The 18639-nt window shown below is 43.4% G+C and overlaps 1 protein-coding gene across 3 annotated transcripts in view; it reads left to right on the top strand.

Moving 5' to 3' along the window:
* kiaa0513 (KIAA0513 ortholog) overlaps positions 1-15568 on the top strand; it is a 54751-nt gene extending 39183 nt beyond the window's left edge. Inside the window, exons 9-13 of one of the 3 annotated variants that reach the window (XM_030731673.1) lie at positions 1425-1502; positions 1856-1885; positions 11992-12072; positions 12825-12919; positions 13214-15568. In XM_030731673.1, the coding sequence (XP_030587533.1) occupies positions 1425-1502; positions 1856-1885; positions 11992-12072; positions 12825-12919; positions 13214-13263 (334 nt within the window). In that variant the 3' untranslated portion in view covers positions 13264-15568. The remainder of the gene's footprint in view (positions 1-1424; positions 1503-1855; positions 1886-11991; positions 12073-12824; positions 12920-13213) is intronic. The other 2 variants (XM_030731672.1, XM_030731675.1) reach the window with 2 other exon arrangements.
* The last annotated feature ends 3071 nt before the right edge of the window (positions 15569-18639 follow it).

Below are 18639 nucleotides of genomic sequence, written 5' to 3'. Positions count from 1 at the left end.
ATCTTCATTTTTGCCATTCAAAATGAATGGGGAAGTTTCAAATCCTTTTCAGATCTTTTCAGGCTTTAAAAGCTAATAACTTCAGCATACTTTCAGCTAGAAAAACCATTTAAGCTTTAAAATGAAGCCAAGCCTTTCAGCTATTCAGCTATTACTTGGTGTTTCAAAATCTTTTACGGTTTAAGCACAGTGAGCGTTTAAGTTTAAGGTGTTTTTTCAGCCGTTTCAGAGTTTATAATGGTTGTGTATTGCGTTTGCTAGAGTGGGAGCCTGATTAGTAGAGTGGGAGACTTCAAAACTTTCAGGTGGAAATTTTATATTTAAACTGCTGCTGTGTCCACACTGTTTGTGCTACAGCCATCATTTTATGCTCAAAATGTAGAGCTGCCTCTCTACTTTCAAACAATGTATCTCTAAACCCTGTCAAATGTAGACTTTTTAAACTGTAAGCATTCAAACAGAGGGAGTACCTTCCAACTCCTTCATTAACCTCCATAGTAATTTCAGAGAGGTGATTTTCTCCAAAGCAGAAATGAGCACCTTTTTTAAACTGCTCCCACAGCCACACTTTTGAGCCCAGGAAAATAAAAATTACACCACTGTTTAGAGCAGGTCCTTGTGACGCTCACAGTCCAAAAAGGATTTTGATAGGAGCTACGGTTTTTGACTTAGAAGTAGTTATTTGACAGGTGCGCCAAGGCAAATTTGACAGAGTGCATGCATCTCAGCAGGTAAGCAGTGCACCTGGCAGGTGTTTTCAATTGGCGCATTTACAAGCATTCAGCTTGGCAGAGCTCTCCAATATGTATGCTTGCAAACCTCACTGCTTGTGTGACACTACTGTTGGCTCAGTGGTAGAAAAGGGGACCATCAATGCACAAGAAGCAAACAGAGCAGGTTCAAGTCCCACTTTACTCCAAACTTTAAAAATCTTCCATTGAGCATTCATTCACCAGCTTAAACTCTTTTAGCCAGATTTAAGCTCTTTGGAGCATTTCCTGGCATTTCAGCTAGAGACACCATTTAGGCTTTAAAATAAAGCCAAGCCTTCCAGCTATCCAGCTGTTCAGCTATCCAGCAGTTCAGCTGTCCAGCAGTCCAGCTGTTCAGCTGTGTTTTGAAATAGAATAACTTCAGCATACATTTAGCTAGAGACACCATTTAAGCTTTAAAATAAAGCCAAGCCTTTCGGCTATTCAGCTGTTCAGCAGTTCAGCTGTTGAAGCTCATTCAGCAAATAAAGTTTCAGCTCTTTGAAGCATTTCTTAGCATTTCAGCTGCAATCTTTTAGCTTGCAGCATTCACAGTGCATTTTCTTCAGGAAATGCTTTTTCTAGTTTCTAGCTGTAATTTGCTGCATCATCTCAGTTTGGTGGAGACGTTCAGGCAGGAAGAATGAAACGTGTCATTGTTCTTTCTCTCAGGCATACACTCAGATTTTGGAACGCTGCGTTTTTTGATGCCGTCCATTGTGAGAGGAAGAAAAGATCACCGACCACGAGGTGAGTCTGAGGAAACAATGGGCGACATTTTAAATAGCATCTTACAGAGTTGTGTAGATTATGGAAATTTTAATCTCTAGAAATTAAGTGGGTCACTACTGCTGTGTCACTTTCTGTTTAAATAAAATATTCAAAAACCTGTAGTACTGCAGTACTGTTAGTTGTACTCCCCTCTCCTTTTCTCTCCTCTCTTCTTCCTCCTCCTTTCCCTTCTGTGTTATCTCTACCTGTTCTCTCTTCTCTCCTCCCCTCCTCTCTCCTCTCCTTCTCCCTCTCTATAAGCTGCTATTTTTCTCTCTTTCTCTGCATGCTGACTTTAACCCTTTGTTTCCTTGTGCCTTGCTGCCGGGCAGGGGAACGCAGGATGAAGAGAAAGATGTGAGGTCTGTCCCTCTGTTTGTCCGCTGCCCTAAAAAAGCAAAGATGAGTTGAGGTGGAGATGACAGGAGCAGCTGTCTTACAGCTTTGTTACAGATCTTCATGATTACTAAACCTGAAGGGGTTTACTGGGTGCAGCAATCCGGGTCTCCAACTCTACCTCTGCTGCTGCCATACTTCATACTAACATACACTTTATAAAGACCGCAGATCATACGTCACCACTTCCTGCTAACTTATGAAACAGAAACCAAACTACGCTCACTGCCCACTTTATTAGGTGCACAATGCTAGTACTTGGTTGGACCCCCCTTTTGACTTCAACTCTGCCTTAATTATTCAGGCCAGAGCTTCAACAAGCTGCTGGAAACATGCCTCAGAGATTTTGGTTCATGTTGGCATGACAGCATCAAACAGCTGCTGCAGATGTGTTGGCTGCACGTCCATGCTGTGAATCTCCTGTTCCACCACATCCAGAGGTGCTCTGGGGACTGTGGAGGCCATTTGAGTACTCATGTTCAGGAAACCAGTTTAAGATGATCTGAGCTTTGAGACGTGGTGTGTTATCCTGCTGGAAGCAGCCATCAGAAGATGGTGGTCACACACTGTGGCCATAAAACAAGCTGTTTCTGCATTTTAGCTTAGTTTTTGTTAAATAAATGCTAACCGTGTAATATGTTGTCACGATTAGTAAATCTTAGCTGTCTAGTTAGCTAAATGTACTTTTCCCCTGTAGTTTGCTGTGCTTGATATGAAAGGTCTCTGTAGCATAGGCTTTAGTTTTACATAGCAAAAAGTAGCAGTGCCCATTTCCTCCATATTATGGCTTCACTTGACTTTCATGTTGTCTCTTTGTACACAGTACAGGTGCCATTTACACGAGACCGTTTTCATTTTGAAACGGTGTCGTTTTGATGCGTTTCGGCCTTGCGTTTACACGACAACGGTGTCGTTTTGATGTGTTTCGCCCTTCTGTTTACACGACAACAGAGTGAAAACGATGTGTTTCTGAAACGGGGTCCAGAGTGGAGCGTTTCAGAAACGCACCGGCTTGCGTTTTCGTGTAAACACTTGAAACCGGGGTGATTTGAAAACGCTCGACTCGCACATGCGCACTATGGTTGCGACGGCCAGTTTTTCGCACACGCGCAAACTGATAAACAGTACTCGCGGATTCACGAGTGCTTCTTATGCTTTTCCTGTGTTTTTACCGTTTTGTAATTCAGCGTTGTGTGCAGCAGCGATCCAACCTCATCATCGGTCCACACAAAACCTCTCACATTGGCCGTTTTGTAAGTAATGAACAATTTGCCGCACTACCTACTGTGTCACTCCACGCATGCGCGTCTTGCGTAAACAAACTTTGCAAAGAGAAAACCAACGCCACCTTGTGGCCTGGCATGGGAACTACATCGTTTTCATCGTTTCACATGTCCTCGTGTAAACGCGGATCGTTTCTGAAACGCCATCGTGTAAACGAAAGGCTGAAACGCATCAAAACGACACCGTTTCCAGTGAAAACGGCTTCGTGTAAACGGCACCACAGTCTTTGGTATCTGTGGTTGATTCAGTGAAGCTAAACTATCAGGTGAAGAACATGCTTTACATTTTTTTCTCAAAGAGAATGTCTTATGCTTATTTGCATTATAATCTGTGTTTTTAATTTGCAGCCCCTTTAATTGAAATGGGCATCTTAAAGGCCACTTTCCTCTAACTGGCCAAGTTCTGGAAGCCTGCTGAGGGGCAGCTTGTGAGAACTGCCTCATCTTGTTATTGTGGTGAAGGAATTGTGAATTTACTGAGTAGCTTAATTTATCATTCCTGGTAGGAAGTGTTGACTTCACAAATCCGTCCATATGTTTAAGCCCAAATATAGAATCTAATCCCGAACGCTGACGGCACAAACGTCCACAGCAACTGCAACAATTACTGCTGTTCGGTGAATGTTAGAACAACTAACTGTTTTTTAGTAACATAAAAGCACATTTAAAATACAAACTGTTTATAAAAATAAACCAAGTAAGCCACTTTTACTTGGTTTATGTTTAGGAAATGCACTAAAATTGTGACTAAGAGGAAATTAACTATAAATAAATGCATAGGCGCTCCCTCCACCGTCACTTACTTGTATGTTGAGCGTAAACTGCAAGAATGTGTACAATTACCAAAAGGAAGAGTTGATGCCACAATGTAGAAAATGAAACACTCAGAATCAGGTGTTTAGAGCAGCGTGAAGTCTGAGCTTTTGACTACCAAAGACTATTTTTTTACATTATGAGTTAGAAGTAATATGAAACAAAGGTAATATCAGGTCTCCTTTAAAGTATCAGTAGCACTGAATAACTGGCATATTTGATGCTAAATGCTGCCGCAGGTTTATTAGAGGAGAACGTCTCTGTCGGGACTTGGTGAGTAAAGTGGCTTCGGGTTGTCTCCAGGTCCCTGTGAGCATTTAGCTTGCCTCGTGTTCCCCCAGTTAAAAAGCATTACCATTGGATTGTTTGTCACGCTTGAAGAAATGAAGATTAGTTTCACTGCAGATTCACTTTATATATTATTCTTGTAAATATCCATCCATCCATCCATTTTCTTCCGCTTATCCGGGGCCGGGTCGCGGGGGCAGAAGCCTAAGCAGAGAAGCCCAAGCTTCCCTCTCCCCAGCCACCTCCTCCAGCTCATCCGGAGGGACCCCAAGGCGTTCCCAGGCCAGCCGAGATACATAATCTCTCCAGCGTGTCCTGGGTCTACCACGGGGCCTCTTCCCGGTGGGACATGCCCGGAACACCTCACCCAGGAGGCGGCCAGGAGGCATCCTAATCAGATGCCCGAGCCACCTCAACTGGCTCCTTTCGATGTGGAGGAGCAGCAGCTCTACTCTGAGCCCCTCCTGGATGGCCGCACTCCTCACCTTATCTCTAAGGGAGAGGCCAGCCACCCTTCGAAGGAAACTCATTTCTGCCGCTTGTATTCGCGATCTTATTCTTTCGGTCACTACCCAAAGCTCATGACCATAGATGAGGGTAGGAACGTAGATCGACCGGTAAATCGAGAGCCTCGCTTTTACGCTAAGCTCCCTCTTCACCACGACGGACCGGTGCAGCGTCCGCATCACTGCAGAAGCAGCCCCGATCCGCCTGTCGATCTCCCGTTCCCTTCGCCCATCACTCGTGAACAAGACCCCGAGATACTTGAACTCCTCCACTTGAGGCAAGAACTCGTTCCTGAGCCGGAGATGGCACTCCACCCTTTTCCGGCTGAGGACCATGGCCTCAGACTTAGAGGTGCTGATTCTCATGCCAGCCGCTTCACACTCGGCTGCGAACCGTTCCACTGCGAGCTGGAGGCCCCCCCCTGATGAAGCCAACAGAACCGCATCATCTGCAAAAAGCAGAGATGAGACTCTGAGGCCACCGAGGAAGAAGCCTTCCGCCACCTGGCTACGCCTAGAAATTCTGTCCATAAAAATTATGAACAGAATCGGTGACAAAGGGCAGCCCTGACGGAGTCCAACACCCACAGGAAACAAATCCGACTTATTACCGGCTATACGGACCAAGCTCTCACTGTGGTTGTACAAGGACTGAATGGCCCGCAACAATGGGCCAGACACCCCATACTCCCGCAGAACCTCCCAAAGAACACCCCGAGGAACACGGTCGAATGCCTTCTCCAAGTCCACAAAGCACATGTAGACTGGTTGGGCAAACTCCCACGCACACTCGAATATCCTTGAGAGGATAAAGAGCTGGTCCAGCGTTCCACGACCAGGACGAAAACCGCATTGTTCCTCCTGAATCCGAGGTTCGACTAACGGACGCACCCTCCTTTCCAGCACCCTGGCATAGACCTTACCGGGGAGGCTGAGGAGTGTGATCCCCCGAAAGTTGGAGCACACCCTCCGGTCTCCCGTCTTAAAGATGGGGACCACCACCCCGGTCTGCCAATCCAATGGCACTGCCCCAGATCTCCACGCGATGTTGCAGAGGCGTGTCAACCAAGACAGCCCTACAACATCCAGAGCCTTCAGGAACTCAGGGCGAATCTCGTCCACCCCAGGGGCCCTGCCACCAAGGAGTTGTTTAACTACCTCAGTGACCTCTCCCCCAGTGATGGTCAAGTCATCTCCCTCATCCCCAGACTCTGCTTCCACTACAGAAGGCGTGTCAGTGGGATTCAGAAGGTCCTCGAAGTATTCCTTCTACCGTCCGACTATAGCCTCAGTTGAAGTCAGCAGCACCCCCCCCCGCACTATAAACAGTGTGAGTGAAGCACTGCTTTCCCCTCCTGAGTCGCCTGACGGTTTGCCAGAATCGCTTCGATGCCGTCCGAAAGTCTTTTTCCATAGCCTCACCAAACTCCTCCCACACCCGAGTTTTTGCTTTGGCCACTACCCGAGCTGCATTCCGCTTGGCCTGTCGATACCTGTCAGCTGCCTCCGGAGTCCCACAGGCTAACCAAGCCCGATAGGACTCTTTCTTCAGCTTGATGGCTCCCTTCACCTCCGGTGACCACCATCTGGTTCGGGGGTTACCACCACGACAGGCACCAACCACCTTGCAGCCACAGCTCTGAGCAGCAGCCTCAACAATGGAGGTGCGGAACATGGTCCATTCGGACTCAATGTCCTCAACCTCCCTCGGAATGCTGTCGAAGTTCTGCCGGAGGTGGGAGTTGAAGATCTCCCGGACTGGGGCTTCTGCCAGGCGTTCCCAGCGCACCCTCACAATACGTTTAGGTGTGCCAGGTCTGTCCAGCATCTTCCCCCGCCACCTGATCCAACTCACCACCAGGTGGTGATCAGTTGACAGCTCAGCTCCTCTCTTCACCCGAGTGTCCAGAACATACGGCCGCAGATCTGATGATACGATTACAAAATCGATCATCGACCTGCGACCTAGGGTGTCCTGGTGCCATGTGCACTTATGGACATCCTTGTGTTCGAACACGGTGTTTGTTATGGACAAACTGTGGTTTGCACAGAAGTCCAATAACAAAACACCATTCGGGTTCAGATCGGGCAGGCCGTTCCTCCCAATCACGCCCCTCCAGGTCTCACTGTCATTGCCCACGTGAGCGTTGAAGTCTCCCAGCAAGACTATGGAGTCACCAGATGGAGCACTCTCCAGCACCCCACCCAGCAACTCCAAAAAGGGTGGGTACCCTGAACTGTCATTCGGCGCATAAGCGCAAACAACAGTCAGGACCCGTTCCCCAGCCCGAAGGCGCAGGGAAACTACCCTCTCGTCCACCGGTGAAAACTCCGACGTACAGGCAGCAAGCCGGGGGGATACAAGAATACCCACCCCAGCTCGCCGCCTCTCACCGAGGGCAACTCCAGACTGGAACAGAGTCCAGCCCTTCTCCAGGAGACTGGTTCCAGAGCCCAGGCCATGCGTTGAGGTGAGCCCAACTATGTCTAGCTGGTATCTCTCAACCTCACGCACTAGCTCAGGCTCCTTCCCCACCAGAGAGGTGACATTCCATGTCCCAACAGCCAGTTTCGATAGCCGGGGATCGGTCCGCCAGGGCCTCCGCCCTCGGCCACCGCCCGACACACATTGCACCCGACCCCTACGACACCTCCTGCGGGTGGTGGGCCTGCAGGAGGGCGGGCCCATGTAACCTCTTCGGGCTGCGCCCGGCCAAGCACCACGGGCTAATGCCTGGCCACCAGACGCTCTCCCTCGAGCTCCCTCCCCAGGCCTGGCTCCAGGGTGGGGCCCCGGTAACCCTATCCCGGGCAGGGTAAACTGTTCCCTTGTTTTTTCACTCATAAGGGTCTTCTTCTTGTAAATATTGGAACTTAAAATGCAAATGTGTGTTTTACTACAGATGAGGACAAAATTTTTTAGCCGCCCTATGAAATTTAAGTTTTTGGCAAAAGTTACCTAAGTGTTTTTTTAACATAGCATTTGTAAACATACAATTTTTATTTATTTATTTTTTTAAAGAAAGCACAAATTTTTCTAATTGCACACAATGACAGAATTATTTCAGAAAAAACAAAAATGACCAGGGTCAGTATTATTAACCCCCTAAAATACTGACCTCCAGCAATTCATTTCAGTTTTATTTATATAGCGCCAAATCACACTGCTTCAGTAATGTTGAGGTCTCTGGGGAAGCCGATCCATGTTTTTCTATTCAGGGATGCTTTTACTACACTGCCAGTGTGTTTGTGATCATTGTCATGCTGAAAAATGAAAGTGCTGCCAATCACATGCTTTCCAGAAGGTGTTGCATTTTGATAAGATCTCCAACACCAATGGATGAAATTCAGTTCAATTTTATTTATATAGCGCCAAATCACAACAGTCACCTCAAGTCTCTATATATTGTAAGTAAAGACCCTACAATAATTACAGAGAAAACCCAACAATCTAAACGACCCCCTATGTACAAACACTTGGTGACAGTGGGAAGGAAAAACTCCCTTTAACAGGAAGAAACCTCCATCAGAACCAGGCTCAGGGAGGGGGGGTCATCTGCTGAGGGGGGAGAGAGACAGAGATTAATAATAACTGATTAAATATAGAGTGGGGTATAAACAGAGTGAAAAGAGGTGAATGAAAAGAAACAGTGCATTATGGGAACCCCCCAGCAGTCTAGGCATCAGCATCACTCTGAGAAAGGATGTTTCTAATTTTAGAAATATTGCACAAATGCAAAAAAGTGGTCCTACATATTTGTTTAATATGTGCATTGAAGGACATATCCTGGTCAAAAATGACTCCAAGATTTCTCACAGTGTTACTGGAGGCCAAAGTAATGCCATCCAGAGTAAGGATCTGGTTAGACACCATGTTTCTAAGATTTGTGGGGCCGAGTACAAGAACTTCAGTTTTATCTGAATTTACAAGAAGGAAATTAGAGGTGATCTAGGCCCTTACATTAGCTGGGTATCATCTGCATAATAATGAAATTTTATGCAATGCTTTCTAATAATACTGCCTAAGGGAAGCATGTATAATGTGAATAAAATTGGTCCTAGCACAGAACCCTGTGGAACTCCATAATTAACCTTAGTGTGTGAAGAAGACTCCCCATTTACATAAACAAATTGGAGTCTATTAGATAAATATGATTCAAACCAGTGCAGTGCAGTAGCTGTAACCTCTGTATGTCTGTGTAGGTTCTCAGTCATCCAGGTCATTAGTCTCTGGAGCAGGGGTAGGGAACACACCTGAATCACATATAGAAGTCATTAGCAGGACTCTGGAGAACTTGACTGCAGACTGAGGAGGTAATTCAGTCATTTGAGTCAGGTGTACTGGATCAGGGACACATCTAAAACCTGCAGGACACCGGCCCTCGAGGCCTGGAGTTGAATACCCCTGCTCTAATGTTTAAAAATTTATTTGTAAAGAAATTCATGAAGTCTTTATTAGTTAAATTTAAAGGAATACTCAGCTCAACAGATCTCTGACTCTTTGTCAGCCTGGCTACAGTGCTGAAGAGAAACCTGGGGGGGGGGGGTTCTTATTTTTTTATTGACCTACACAAAGATCTGACTTGAATCCCACAGAAAATCTGTGCCTGAAGGCCACCAGATCTGGAGGAGCTTGAGAGATCTGCCAAAGAAGAATGGGCTGGGTTTGCTCAGGAGACATGTGTGAGACTTGTTGAAAAGTCCAATAAACGACTGCAGGCTATTATCCAGCAAAAAGGACACACAGTTGACTGTTAGCATCAGGTTGGCTGAAACTTCTGACCTGGATGGATGGATTTTGTTTTTGTGTGCAACGTAACATAATGTAAGCCTTCAAAATAAAACTAGGATGTTTGGAAAACCTGTGTTTAAAAATTCCTTGATCTGTGGAACAGCACTTGGGAAATTATATTCATGGGAGGGCTAATAATGCTGTCCTCATCTGTACAAAAAAAGCCAATCTGTATCTGCATAATTTTTATGTAACTTTCCACCATTTGAAACAGAAGTAAAATATACTGTCAGTTAATTAAACATTGAGGATACCTTTATTGCTGTGGCTTGAAAACCCAAATTTTTAATTTATTAAATTGTGCTCCATCATTGATGCATATCTCCCACCTATAGCAGACTAAAAAAGTGGAAAATTGGATGATGTATCACATAATTTCAGTAAGATGTTGGCCATGCTGGGCCAATGAATGGCAGCAGCCAATGATTTGTCCTTTTTCTTTACATTCCTTTGTATGGTAGCTTTTTAAAATGCATCACCATATTGTGCCAGGCTGATTACTCTGACACTCCATAGTTGTCAGGATAGATGACCTTCAGTTTCTCTGCAAGACAGCCGTGTTCTCCAGATGTTCTGATGGGTGAATCAGAGACAGACGGGGAATCAAAAATCTAAGATGTCAGAAATTGACCGATTACTGAGGCTTGATGTGAGAGCAGCTTGGTGTTTAGCCCTGCAAGGATTGGGTTGAGTCTCGAGGTCTGACAGTGGCCCTAGGTCTGTTTTGTCACATGCGCTCCAGTGAACTGTGAGAGGATATCCTCGATTAGTGAATCCCCAGACTGTATGACCAGAGTGGAATGAGAGGCTGTGCTGAGATCTGCATAATAATAATCACGGCAAGACTGGATGTTGTATTGCTTGTGATGATAATTGATATTTTTCTGGTTTCTGTTGGCTTGTTGGTGCAGTCCTGTCACGCTGCTGGTGATGTGATTTTTGAGCCTCCCTTTGACGAGTGAAAGTATCACACCCACAGTTAATATCTGGAATGTGCAAAGAGGGCTTGTATAATGTCTGCGATGGTATTTATAGATGGAGCAGCAGATCCTTCACAGCTCACTGCATGCTCACACCATTAATCTGCTTGCATGTGATATTTTTTCTGACTCCATCTGCATGCTCCCTTTTCCTGTGTTTAAAAATGGTTTCACTATGTGTGCTTGCTTCTGTTTCCACTGCAGACTGATTACCAGGACGTGAGATAAATACATACAGTATCTAAAAACATGACAACTTTGATCTTTGGAGACGTGTTTTCTTTCACTTCTACCTTGACGAATATGCTGCAGATATCTCAAATTGAGATATTTACAGTTGATTGAGTAAATTGAATGCATTGCTGACTCCAAACTATCACTTATATTATCGGAATGGTTGCATGTAAATGATAGCAGGGTGACCCAAATCTATTACATACTCTGCATAACTTTTTTGTTCTGTTTTTCTATTTTAATAAAATATACAGCATGGATAGGTGTTACATACATGACACAGGTAATTAAATATACAGCAATAAAATTAAAATGTCTCAAAACATTATTAGAAAGTAGATATTAAAGAAATTAAGATTAAGAAAAACCTGCAGCAGCAAAAGGAATGAGAGGAAAATAAATCTAAGAAACTTCAAAGTGTTATTAAATAAATAAACATGATAAATGATACCCTCTTTCTAAATACTGTTTTGTACATGTTGGACTTCCATACAACCAATTATAATAGTAATGAAAATAATAATAATAGATCTAATAAATATTTGCATACAGCCATCTGGGTGTAAGGGAAATAATTAATATTACTTTCATCTTATAATTACATTTTTTTCCAGGACAGAAGCTGTTGGTACTCAGATGAGATTTCATTACTCTTTGATTTTAGTTTTTTATTTAGTTATTTTATCCAGTATTAGAAAAAAAAAAATCCAACTCAGGACAAACGTCTAAATGAGTCAGAAGTGTCCTAATAAGAGAGCACGCAGAGCTACATGTGAGAGAAAATGAACACATCAGAAATAATAATAATGTCCTCATGTTTTGGTTATATTGACGTGTGGAAACATTTCCAGGTTTCTGAATGTTTGTTCGTGTGTTTCTTAATGATGATTCTTTGTGAATGAATCGTTTGTTGTTGTATTTTTATGGCTGGTTGTGTTGCATCCTGACACAAAGTGACAGTTACAGGGTTGGATGTCATTGGTTTAGTTTTTTGGCTTTTCTTTAGTTCACAGTGTAAAATGATAAAATCCTCCATTTCTTTTGTTGCTGTGGCTGTAACGAGCCAGCAGGCAGTGACAGGTGATGTTGTTTGACACCCACCCCTGACCTGTTTCTGTGGAGCAGCTGAAGGTCAGAGGAATCTGAAGTCTGACTCCAGCTGTGTTTTTGCTGCAGAGAGAAGTGGTGTCACATGACGGACGAGGAGAAGAAGGACAGCTACAAAATCGATGAGAACATCGCCTTCGGCCAGCTGGGGTAACCAAAGCAGCACAGTGATTTCTGCATAATCACAGAAATACTAATAAAAACACAAACAGAAGTGATAGTACGTTAATAAACATGTTTGCATCAATTACTAATCTGAGCTCCTCATTAGAGCCTTAAAAACCAAAACCTTTAAATAACATTGGGATTGTCTCATCACGTTTCTGTTGCTCATACGGAGCCATCCATAAAGCTCCAGACACACACTGTAGGAGGTTTGGAGCTCAGTCAGCAGTGAGTTGGTGAGCCTCAGCACGCTGTAACGTTACATGATCTGATCTTAGTGTCTGAGCTGCTGTGGTTCCTGAAAGTGTTGCAGTAGCATCGCTCAGCTGATTGTGGAATATCAGGGCCGCCTTACAGTGCTGAACTGCCGACTGGACGGCTAGCTTCTTGATTCTAATACACCTGCAGCAATGAGACTCAAACACCTGAAGATTAAGAGGCGGGGCTCAATATTTTTATCCATATAGAATTCTGATGTAAACCTGCTCAAACTAAATGTGAGGTTCGACTCTTTTTTTCATCACTAAAGTGATTAATGTTATAGAAAACATCTGTATCTGGGTGTATGAAGGTTTTCAAACATTTATCCATTATCATGTATAATATTATATAAGCTAAAATATATTATCATTGATTTGTTTCAGTTATGGTGACAGCCCTGAGAATGTGCATGATGGTAAAAAGTGAATATTGATTGTGTTTGTACTGAAAGGAGGTGGTACTGTGTGTGCTTTCAGCACGTTCACTCATAACATGCTGGCGTTTGGTCTCAGTAAGAAGCTCTGCAATGACTTCCTGAAGAAGCAGGCGGTCATCGGGAACCTGAACGAAGGTAAAGCGTGCAGAGCTCCTGGATCTCTATGTTCTACACTCAGCAGTGATGTTGTCTTTGTCCTGCTGGATTATCAGCTCAAATCCTCTAGTTTAAGGCAACAATGTGTTTTTGTTACCGTCTCATAGAAACGGGTAACTTTTGAATTATTATACAGTAACCAAAAACGTAACCAACTGCCTCAAACATCATTTCATAATTTTTAATTTTAGATGCGCATGTGGTCTGTGATCAGACACTGTGTGTAAATAATGTGAAGGTGTTTCCTGTGACATGTGTTTGATCCCTCTGCAGAACAGTACAAGCTGCTGACTGACCACATCGAGAAAACGGCGGCAGAGTGAGTTCGAGGTGACGATCTGACGGCAGCACGTTGGCCGTCCCCGTCCAGCTCCACGTCACACTAACCGACTCTCCCACCGGCTCCTTTCATTTCCTGCTGCTTTTGTGTGGTGCACTGCTGAAAAACACTGAGCTGTTCCATACCTGTAGCAAGCCCCTCCCACCTGCACCATGTGCTGGACCAGCAATAATACAAGGCCGTCATGATCTGTCTGCTACACATAAACTAAAGGTGTAAACCATCCAGTATAAACAGCCTCAGATCCACTGAATTCATGTGTTCTATCTATGACATGTATGTTAGGCATGATGTTATTCTGTGACCTTATTTATTATGTGAGAGTATCTAACAGCATTCATGGCAATAAGAATTCATTTTAATCTGCTGTTTAGGTCACTTTTTATTTATCAGACTTTTTCTGGAAATACACACAAAATCTTTGAAATTTAAATTTATAACTTTATTACAATATTTTCCCATGTGTTCTCTTTAAGGGGATGTACGCAAAGATTTATGCCATCTTCATGTATGAAAACGAATTACTAAGCATTAGTGAAGGGGGTGCTTAGCTGAGCGTAAGGACTGCGGCTGGCTGAATATCCAGGTTTTGGGTCTGCTGGCAAGTTTTTAGTTTTTAGTCCACAGAAAAAAGGGAATTGTGACCTCAGTGCAGGTAGCTTTATGCTATGCTGTGGTGTCAGTGTTCAGAGGCTGATCTGTGGCTGCCAGCATCAGCAGATAGATTTTAATTAACCCAAAAAGAAAATGTAAAAATAAGAATCAACTCAATTTTTACAGTGAAACCTAAAAGATGTAAACTTCCTAAAGAAGCTGTATGTGTTGTGCAGGCAGCACTTCTTCATGTCAAGCTAAGCTAACCAGGAGTGGTAATAGTCAGAAGAGTCATTTTGGGGGTAAAATGCTTAAGTAATCCATTCATACTAAATATGAAGTCACAGCAAAGGCTTAATGATAGAGACTGGGATTAGAGGAAAACCGGAAGCCTCACATGGTCCAAACATGGCAAAAATCCACCTCAGCAAGGAATTTAAGTTAACTATCTTTTTGCTCTGATTTCATATCAAATGATTATCTCATCCCTTCTGCCACACATTTACAATCCAGTTATATTTTCTTTTTATTGCTATGTAACTGTGGAACTCCTTATCTTTCCAAAGTGCCTTCCATGGATGTCTCCTTTATCCTGTTCTTCTGCCCTCACTCACTTGACCCAGCGTTAGTGACTCTCCTCTGCTCGAATACTTCACTGTGCGCCTCTGTGTCTCCAGTGATGGGTGTGTGCAGTAGTGTGTTTCCATGTGGTTGAGGTGTAATGCTAACAGATTTGAGCATGTTGCCTGGACCCTGCTGCATGTGTGTCCATACTGAACTCTGCATTACTTGCATTCCTTTAGTCTGCCACTGAGGGGCAGTATTGTCTGCAGCGCTCAGTGGCAGAATTCAGAGAGGAATATATGATGATGCACATTCAGGCAGGATGAATCCCATTTTAGATTCATAGTGAAGCTGTTATGTATATACTGTATATTTCTCTGTATGCAGTTAATCATAAATGAATAATAGATGTAATTGTGGACCTTGACTGTAATGTCTAACTGTAATGTGACCCGTGTTCATCCCGCCTGTGTTCCTCGTGCAGATACTGATGTAGATGTAAATCATTGCTTCACAGCAGTTTTGATCATATGCAGAACTGAGTTCTTTGCATGTGCCCATTCTTCCCTTTGAAATATGTTCTTAGACTTTGTGCACACTGACTTAACTATTGTATTTTTCCTCATACCAAAACTTTGGACACTCCTCTGACTTTAAATATTATCCTGTAGGTTGTGCTTCTCAGTCAAGCATGAGCCGTTTGCACTACATTTATTCTCAACATATCCACGTATAGACAAATGCAGGTGTAAGTGAAGGTGCCCCAAAGTGTTCAGTGGTAACAATGACCCAATAAATAATGATGTAATTTTAAAACCCATGAAGGTGATTCATACTATCAGACTTTTTTGTTTAAACACCATAAAAAAACTGAATGATGAATACAAATAATTATAAATGTCTGTAAAATGTGTTACATTGAAATGAAAAAGATTATAATGGAAAGTTGTTTCTGCCTCTGGGAAAAATGTAAGTTACTCATGAGTAACTCAAAATTTTGAGTTAAGAAGAAATTGATACATTTTGATTTCGAGATGGCAAAAAATAAATCAGTGCAGAAACAAGTTTCCATAGTTACACTTTTAATTCCATCATAAAAGAAAATAAAACCTTCCTGTTACAAAAATATGATGAAATAACCTTTTAGAAGCTCATGAGCTGGAACAATTTATTTATTTAATGATTATAAATTATTATACAGATAAGTGTTTGAATTATATATATATTTTCCAAATTGTGATTAATTTCATATTTAATTATTTATATTGTTGAACCTTGTGGAGCTCAATAGAGGTATGCAGATCAGGCACTTCATGCAGGGGTCATAAAGCAATCACACCTCTACAAAGTTTACTGCACAAATTCAGTTACACAGTCAGACACTTGTAGTGTTGTTCTTCTGATTGCAGCACAATAAATCATAAAGTTTGGGTGGTTTTTGCTGGAATCAGCTGTTCCTCAAAGCTGTTTGTTACTGTTTCCATGGAATAACCTCCAGATTCATGCAGACGACCTTCGTCTGTCAGAGGCACAGCTGACCATCATTAACCCAAACATCTCTGCTTTCATCCTCACTGAAAATACCACACACACACACACACACACAGAGTAATGGATGCTTGTAGTTTAACACCTATCTATATTTGCTCCACATGCAGCAGGACTGTTGTGAAAGCTCATGGATGAACCAGATAAAGTTTGTGTGAAATGTGTCCTTAAAGCACTTTTATGTTGTTGTGATGTGAATGTGGAAACCATCCATGTGTGCTGGGTTGGTGCTTTGCTTACATGTCAGCATTCATTCGCTGACCTTTAACTTTCACACAGGTCACTTCAAAGTGCTTTAAAAGTGATCAACAAGCTGCTCTAAGGTCAAGAGTGCAGGAATGATAGTAGATGATAAAGAGTATAGTTAACTATATGAAATGAGAAGAAATCAGAGAGCTAGTGCAGCCAAAAAAAGCAAAAACAAGCTCATAACTAAATTAATCTGAATGATAAAAAAAACCTCAATTGAAAACAAAGGCCCATACATATCTGACAGAGTATGAAAGCTTTGGTTGCACTTTATTCAAGTGTGTCTGTGTAGATTCTCAGTTATCCAGGTCATAGTAGTCTCTGGAGCTTGAAAAAGTCCCCTGGAGTCCCCTGGAGGTGCTTCCCAGACGTCTCAACCCCCATTCACACCTTTGTTCCAGTGACCTCAATAGGCCACAGGAAACAATGGAGCGGAGTCCTAAATTGGTTTCAACTGAAACCACTGATTAAATATGACCCACGCCCCCTTCACACCTGGGCACATGTGTTCAAGCACATGATCAATAGAGGGTCATAACCACCTCCAGGGGACTACGCCCACAGGGGTTTAAATATCTGGGTCTCTCCACCATTTGGTTGAGAACTGAAGAAGCCTTTCGGATGAGAGGTGAAACGTCTTCAAGAAACAAAAAGAAGTCCAGTCGCCTTTTTCAAGCTCCAGAGACTACTATGACCTGGATAACTGAGAATCTACACAGACATATTGCCTTGCACTTTGGGAGGAACACCCTTCAATTGGTGCGGGAGTATGAAAGGGACTCAAGAAAGCTAGCGGACTACAGGAACCACCTTCGTTTCAACTTGAGATGCAGACAGTCCAGACTGGTTCCCAAGAGTTTGCACCTTGGGTCCACAGTAAAAGGACATAGAGCTGACCAAATTCTATGGAGAGCACAGAACCACCTTTTAAGTGAAAGGATAAGACAGGTCCATTTCACCATAGATGCACTCCAGAACAAAATCCACCAGACTCAGCAGAAACTCTCATCACTCTTACCTCACACCATCGCAGAAGAAGTTTCTACATTTGTGGACAAAGCCCAGCTCGCACAACACATCAAAGGCAAGGAAAGACAACTACGTAAATTTCAAACTCTGCAAACCAAGGCATACCATTCATCTGTTAACAAACAGGACGACACGATAAGCAATGGAAACCAAGGAAAGTGGGTGAAGAACCTATCAGACAGGGTCCTCACCAAACCAGAAGAAAATGTGCTAGCCAAAGGACTCAACTTTGCCATAGCCCCACAACAGCTTCCTATAGTAGACCTCATCACAGCAACAGAAACCGCTATAAGAAATAACAAACTTTCTCATCCTGTAGCAGAACAGATCAGGATGAAAGTTTCAGCCACTCTCTCCAGTGCAAGACTTCCTCCATCCAACCTCACCATTCAGGAGAAGAAGGCCATCACAGCCCTAAGCAAGGATCAAAACATCACCATACTGCCAGCCGACAAGGGGAGGTGCACGGTTGTGCTGAATTCATCGGATTACCACAACAAAATTACTACACTCCTCAGTGACAACAATACTAATCAGGTCTTGAGACGTGATCCCACAAGCAACTACAAGAAAAAAGTTGTTTGCTGCCTGCAACAACTTGAAAAGGAAAAAGCCATTGACCGCCCCACTTACTACCCGCCTGTACCCTGGAGAAGCCACTCCATGCATTTATGGACTCCCAAAGATCCACAAAGAAGGAGTCCCACTTCGACCCATTATCAGCAGTATAAACTCGGTCACCTACAACATTTCCAAACACCTCGCCACCATCTTATCACCGCTTGTTGGCATCACACCCCACCACATTGAAAACTCTACAGATTTTACTAACAAGGTCCAGAATCTTGTACTGGATCCAGATGAAACCATGGTGTCCTTTGATGTGGTTTCACTTTTCACTTGCATACCTACAACTGAGGCAGTGGAGACCGTCAGAAGACGACTACAGGAAGACGATTCCTTACTGAACAGAACCAGCTTCACCCCAGATCAGATTTGTGCACTTTTAGATCTCTGCCTTACCACAACATATTTTAAATACAATGAGGGATTCTACAGACAGAAGCATGGATGTGCCATGGGCTCCCCAGTGTCTCCCATTGTAGCCAACCTTTACATGGAGGAAGTGGAAAGTAAAGCTCTTGGTTCTTTCAAAGGGAAGGCACCTAGCCACTGGTACAGATATGTAGATGACACCTGGGTCAAAATCAAAACCCAAGAAGTAGAAGCCTTCACTCGTCACATTAACTCAGTGGATAAATACATACGTTTTACCAGGGAGGACACCAGAGATAACAAGTTACCATTCCTGGACTGTGCGGTGCTTATCGAGGAAGATGGAAGCCTCAACATTGAAGTTTACCGGAAGCCCACA

This window comes from Archocentrus centrarchus, chromosome 6 (genome assembly GCF_007364275.1).
Source record: "Archocentrus centrarchus isolate MPI-CPG fArcCen1 chromosome 6, fArcCen1, whole genome shotgun sequence".
Lineage (NCBI taxonomy): Eukaryota > Metazoa > Chordata > Actinopteri > Cichliformes > Cichlidae > Archocentrus > Archocentrus centrarchus.
The sequence above is the reverse complement of the archived record's forward strand: the minus strand, read 5'-3'. Positions and strand labels throughout refer to the sequence as shown.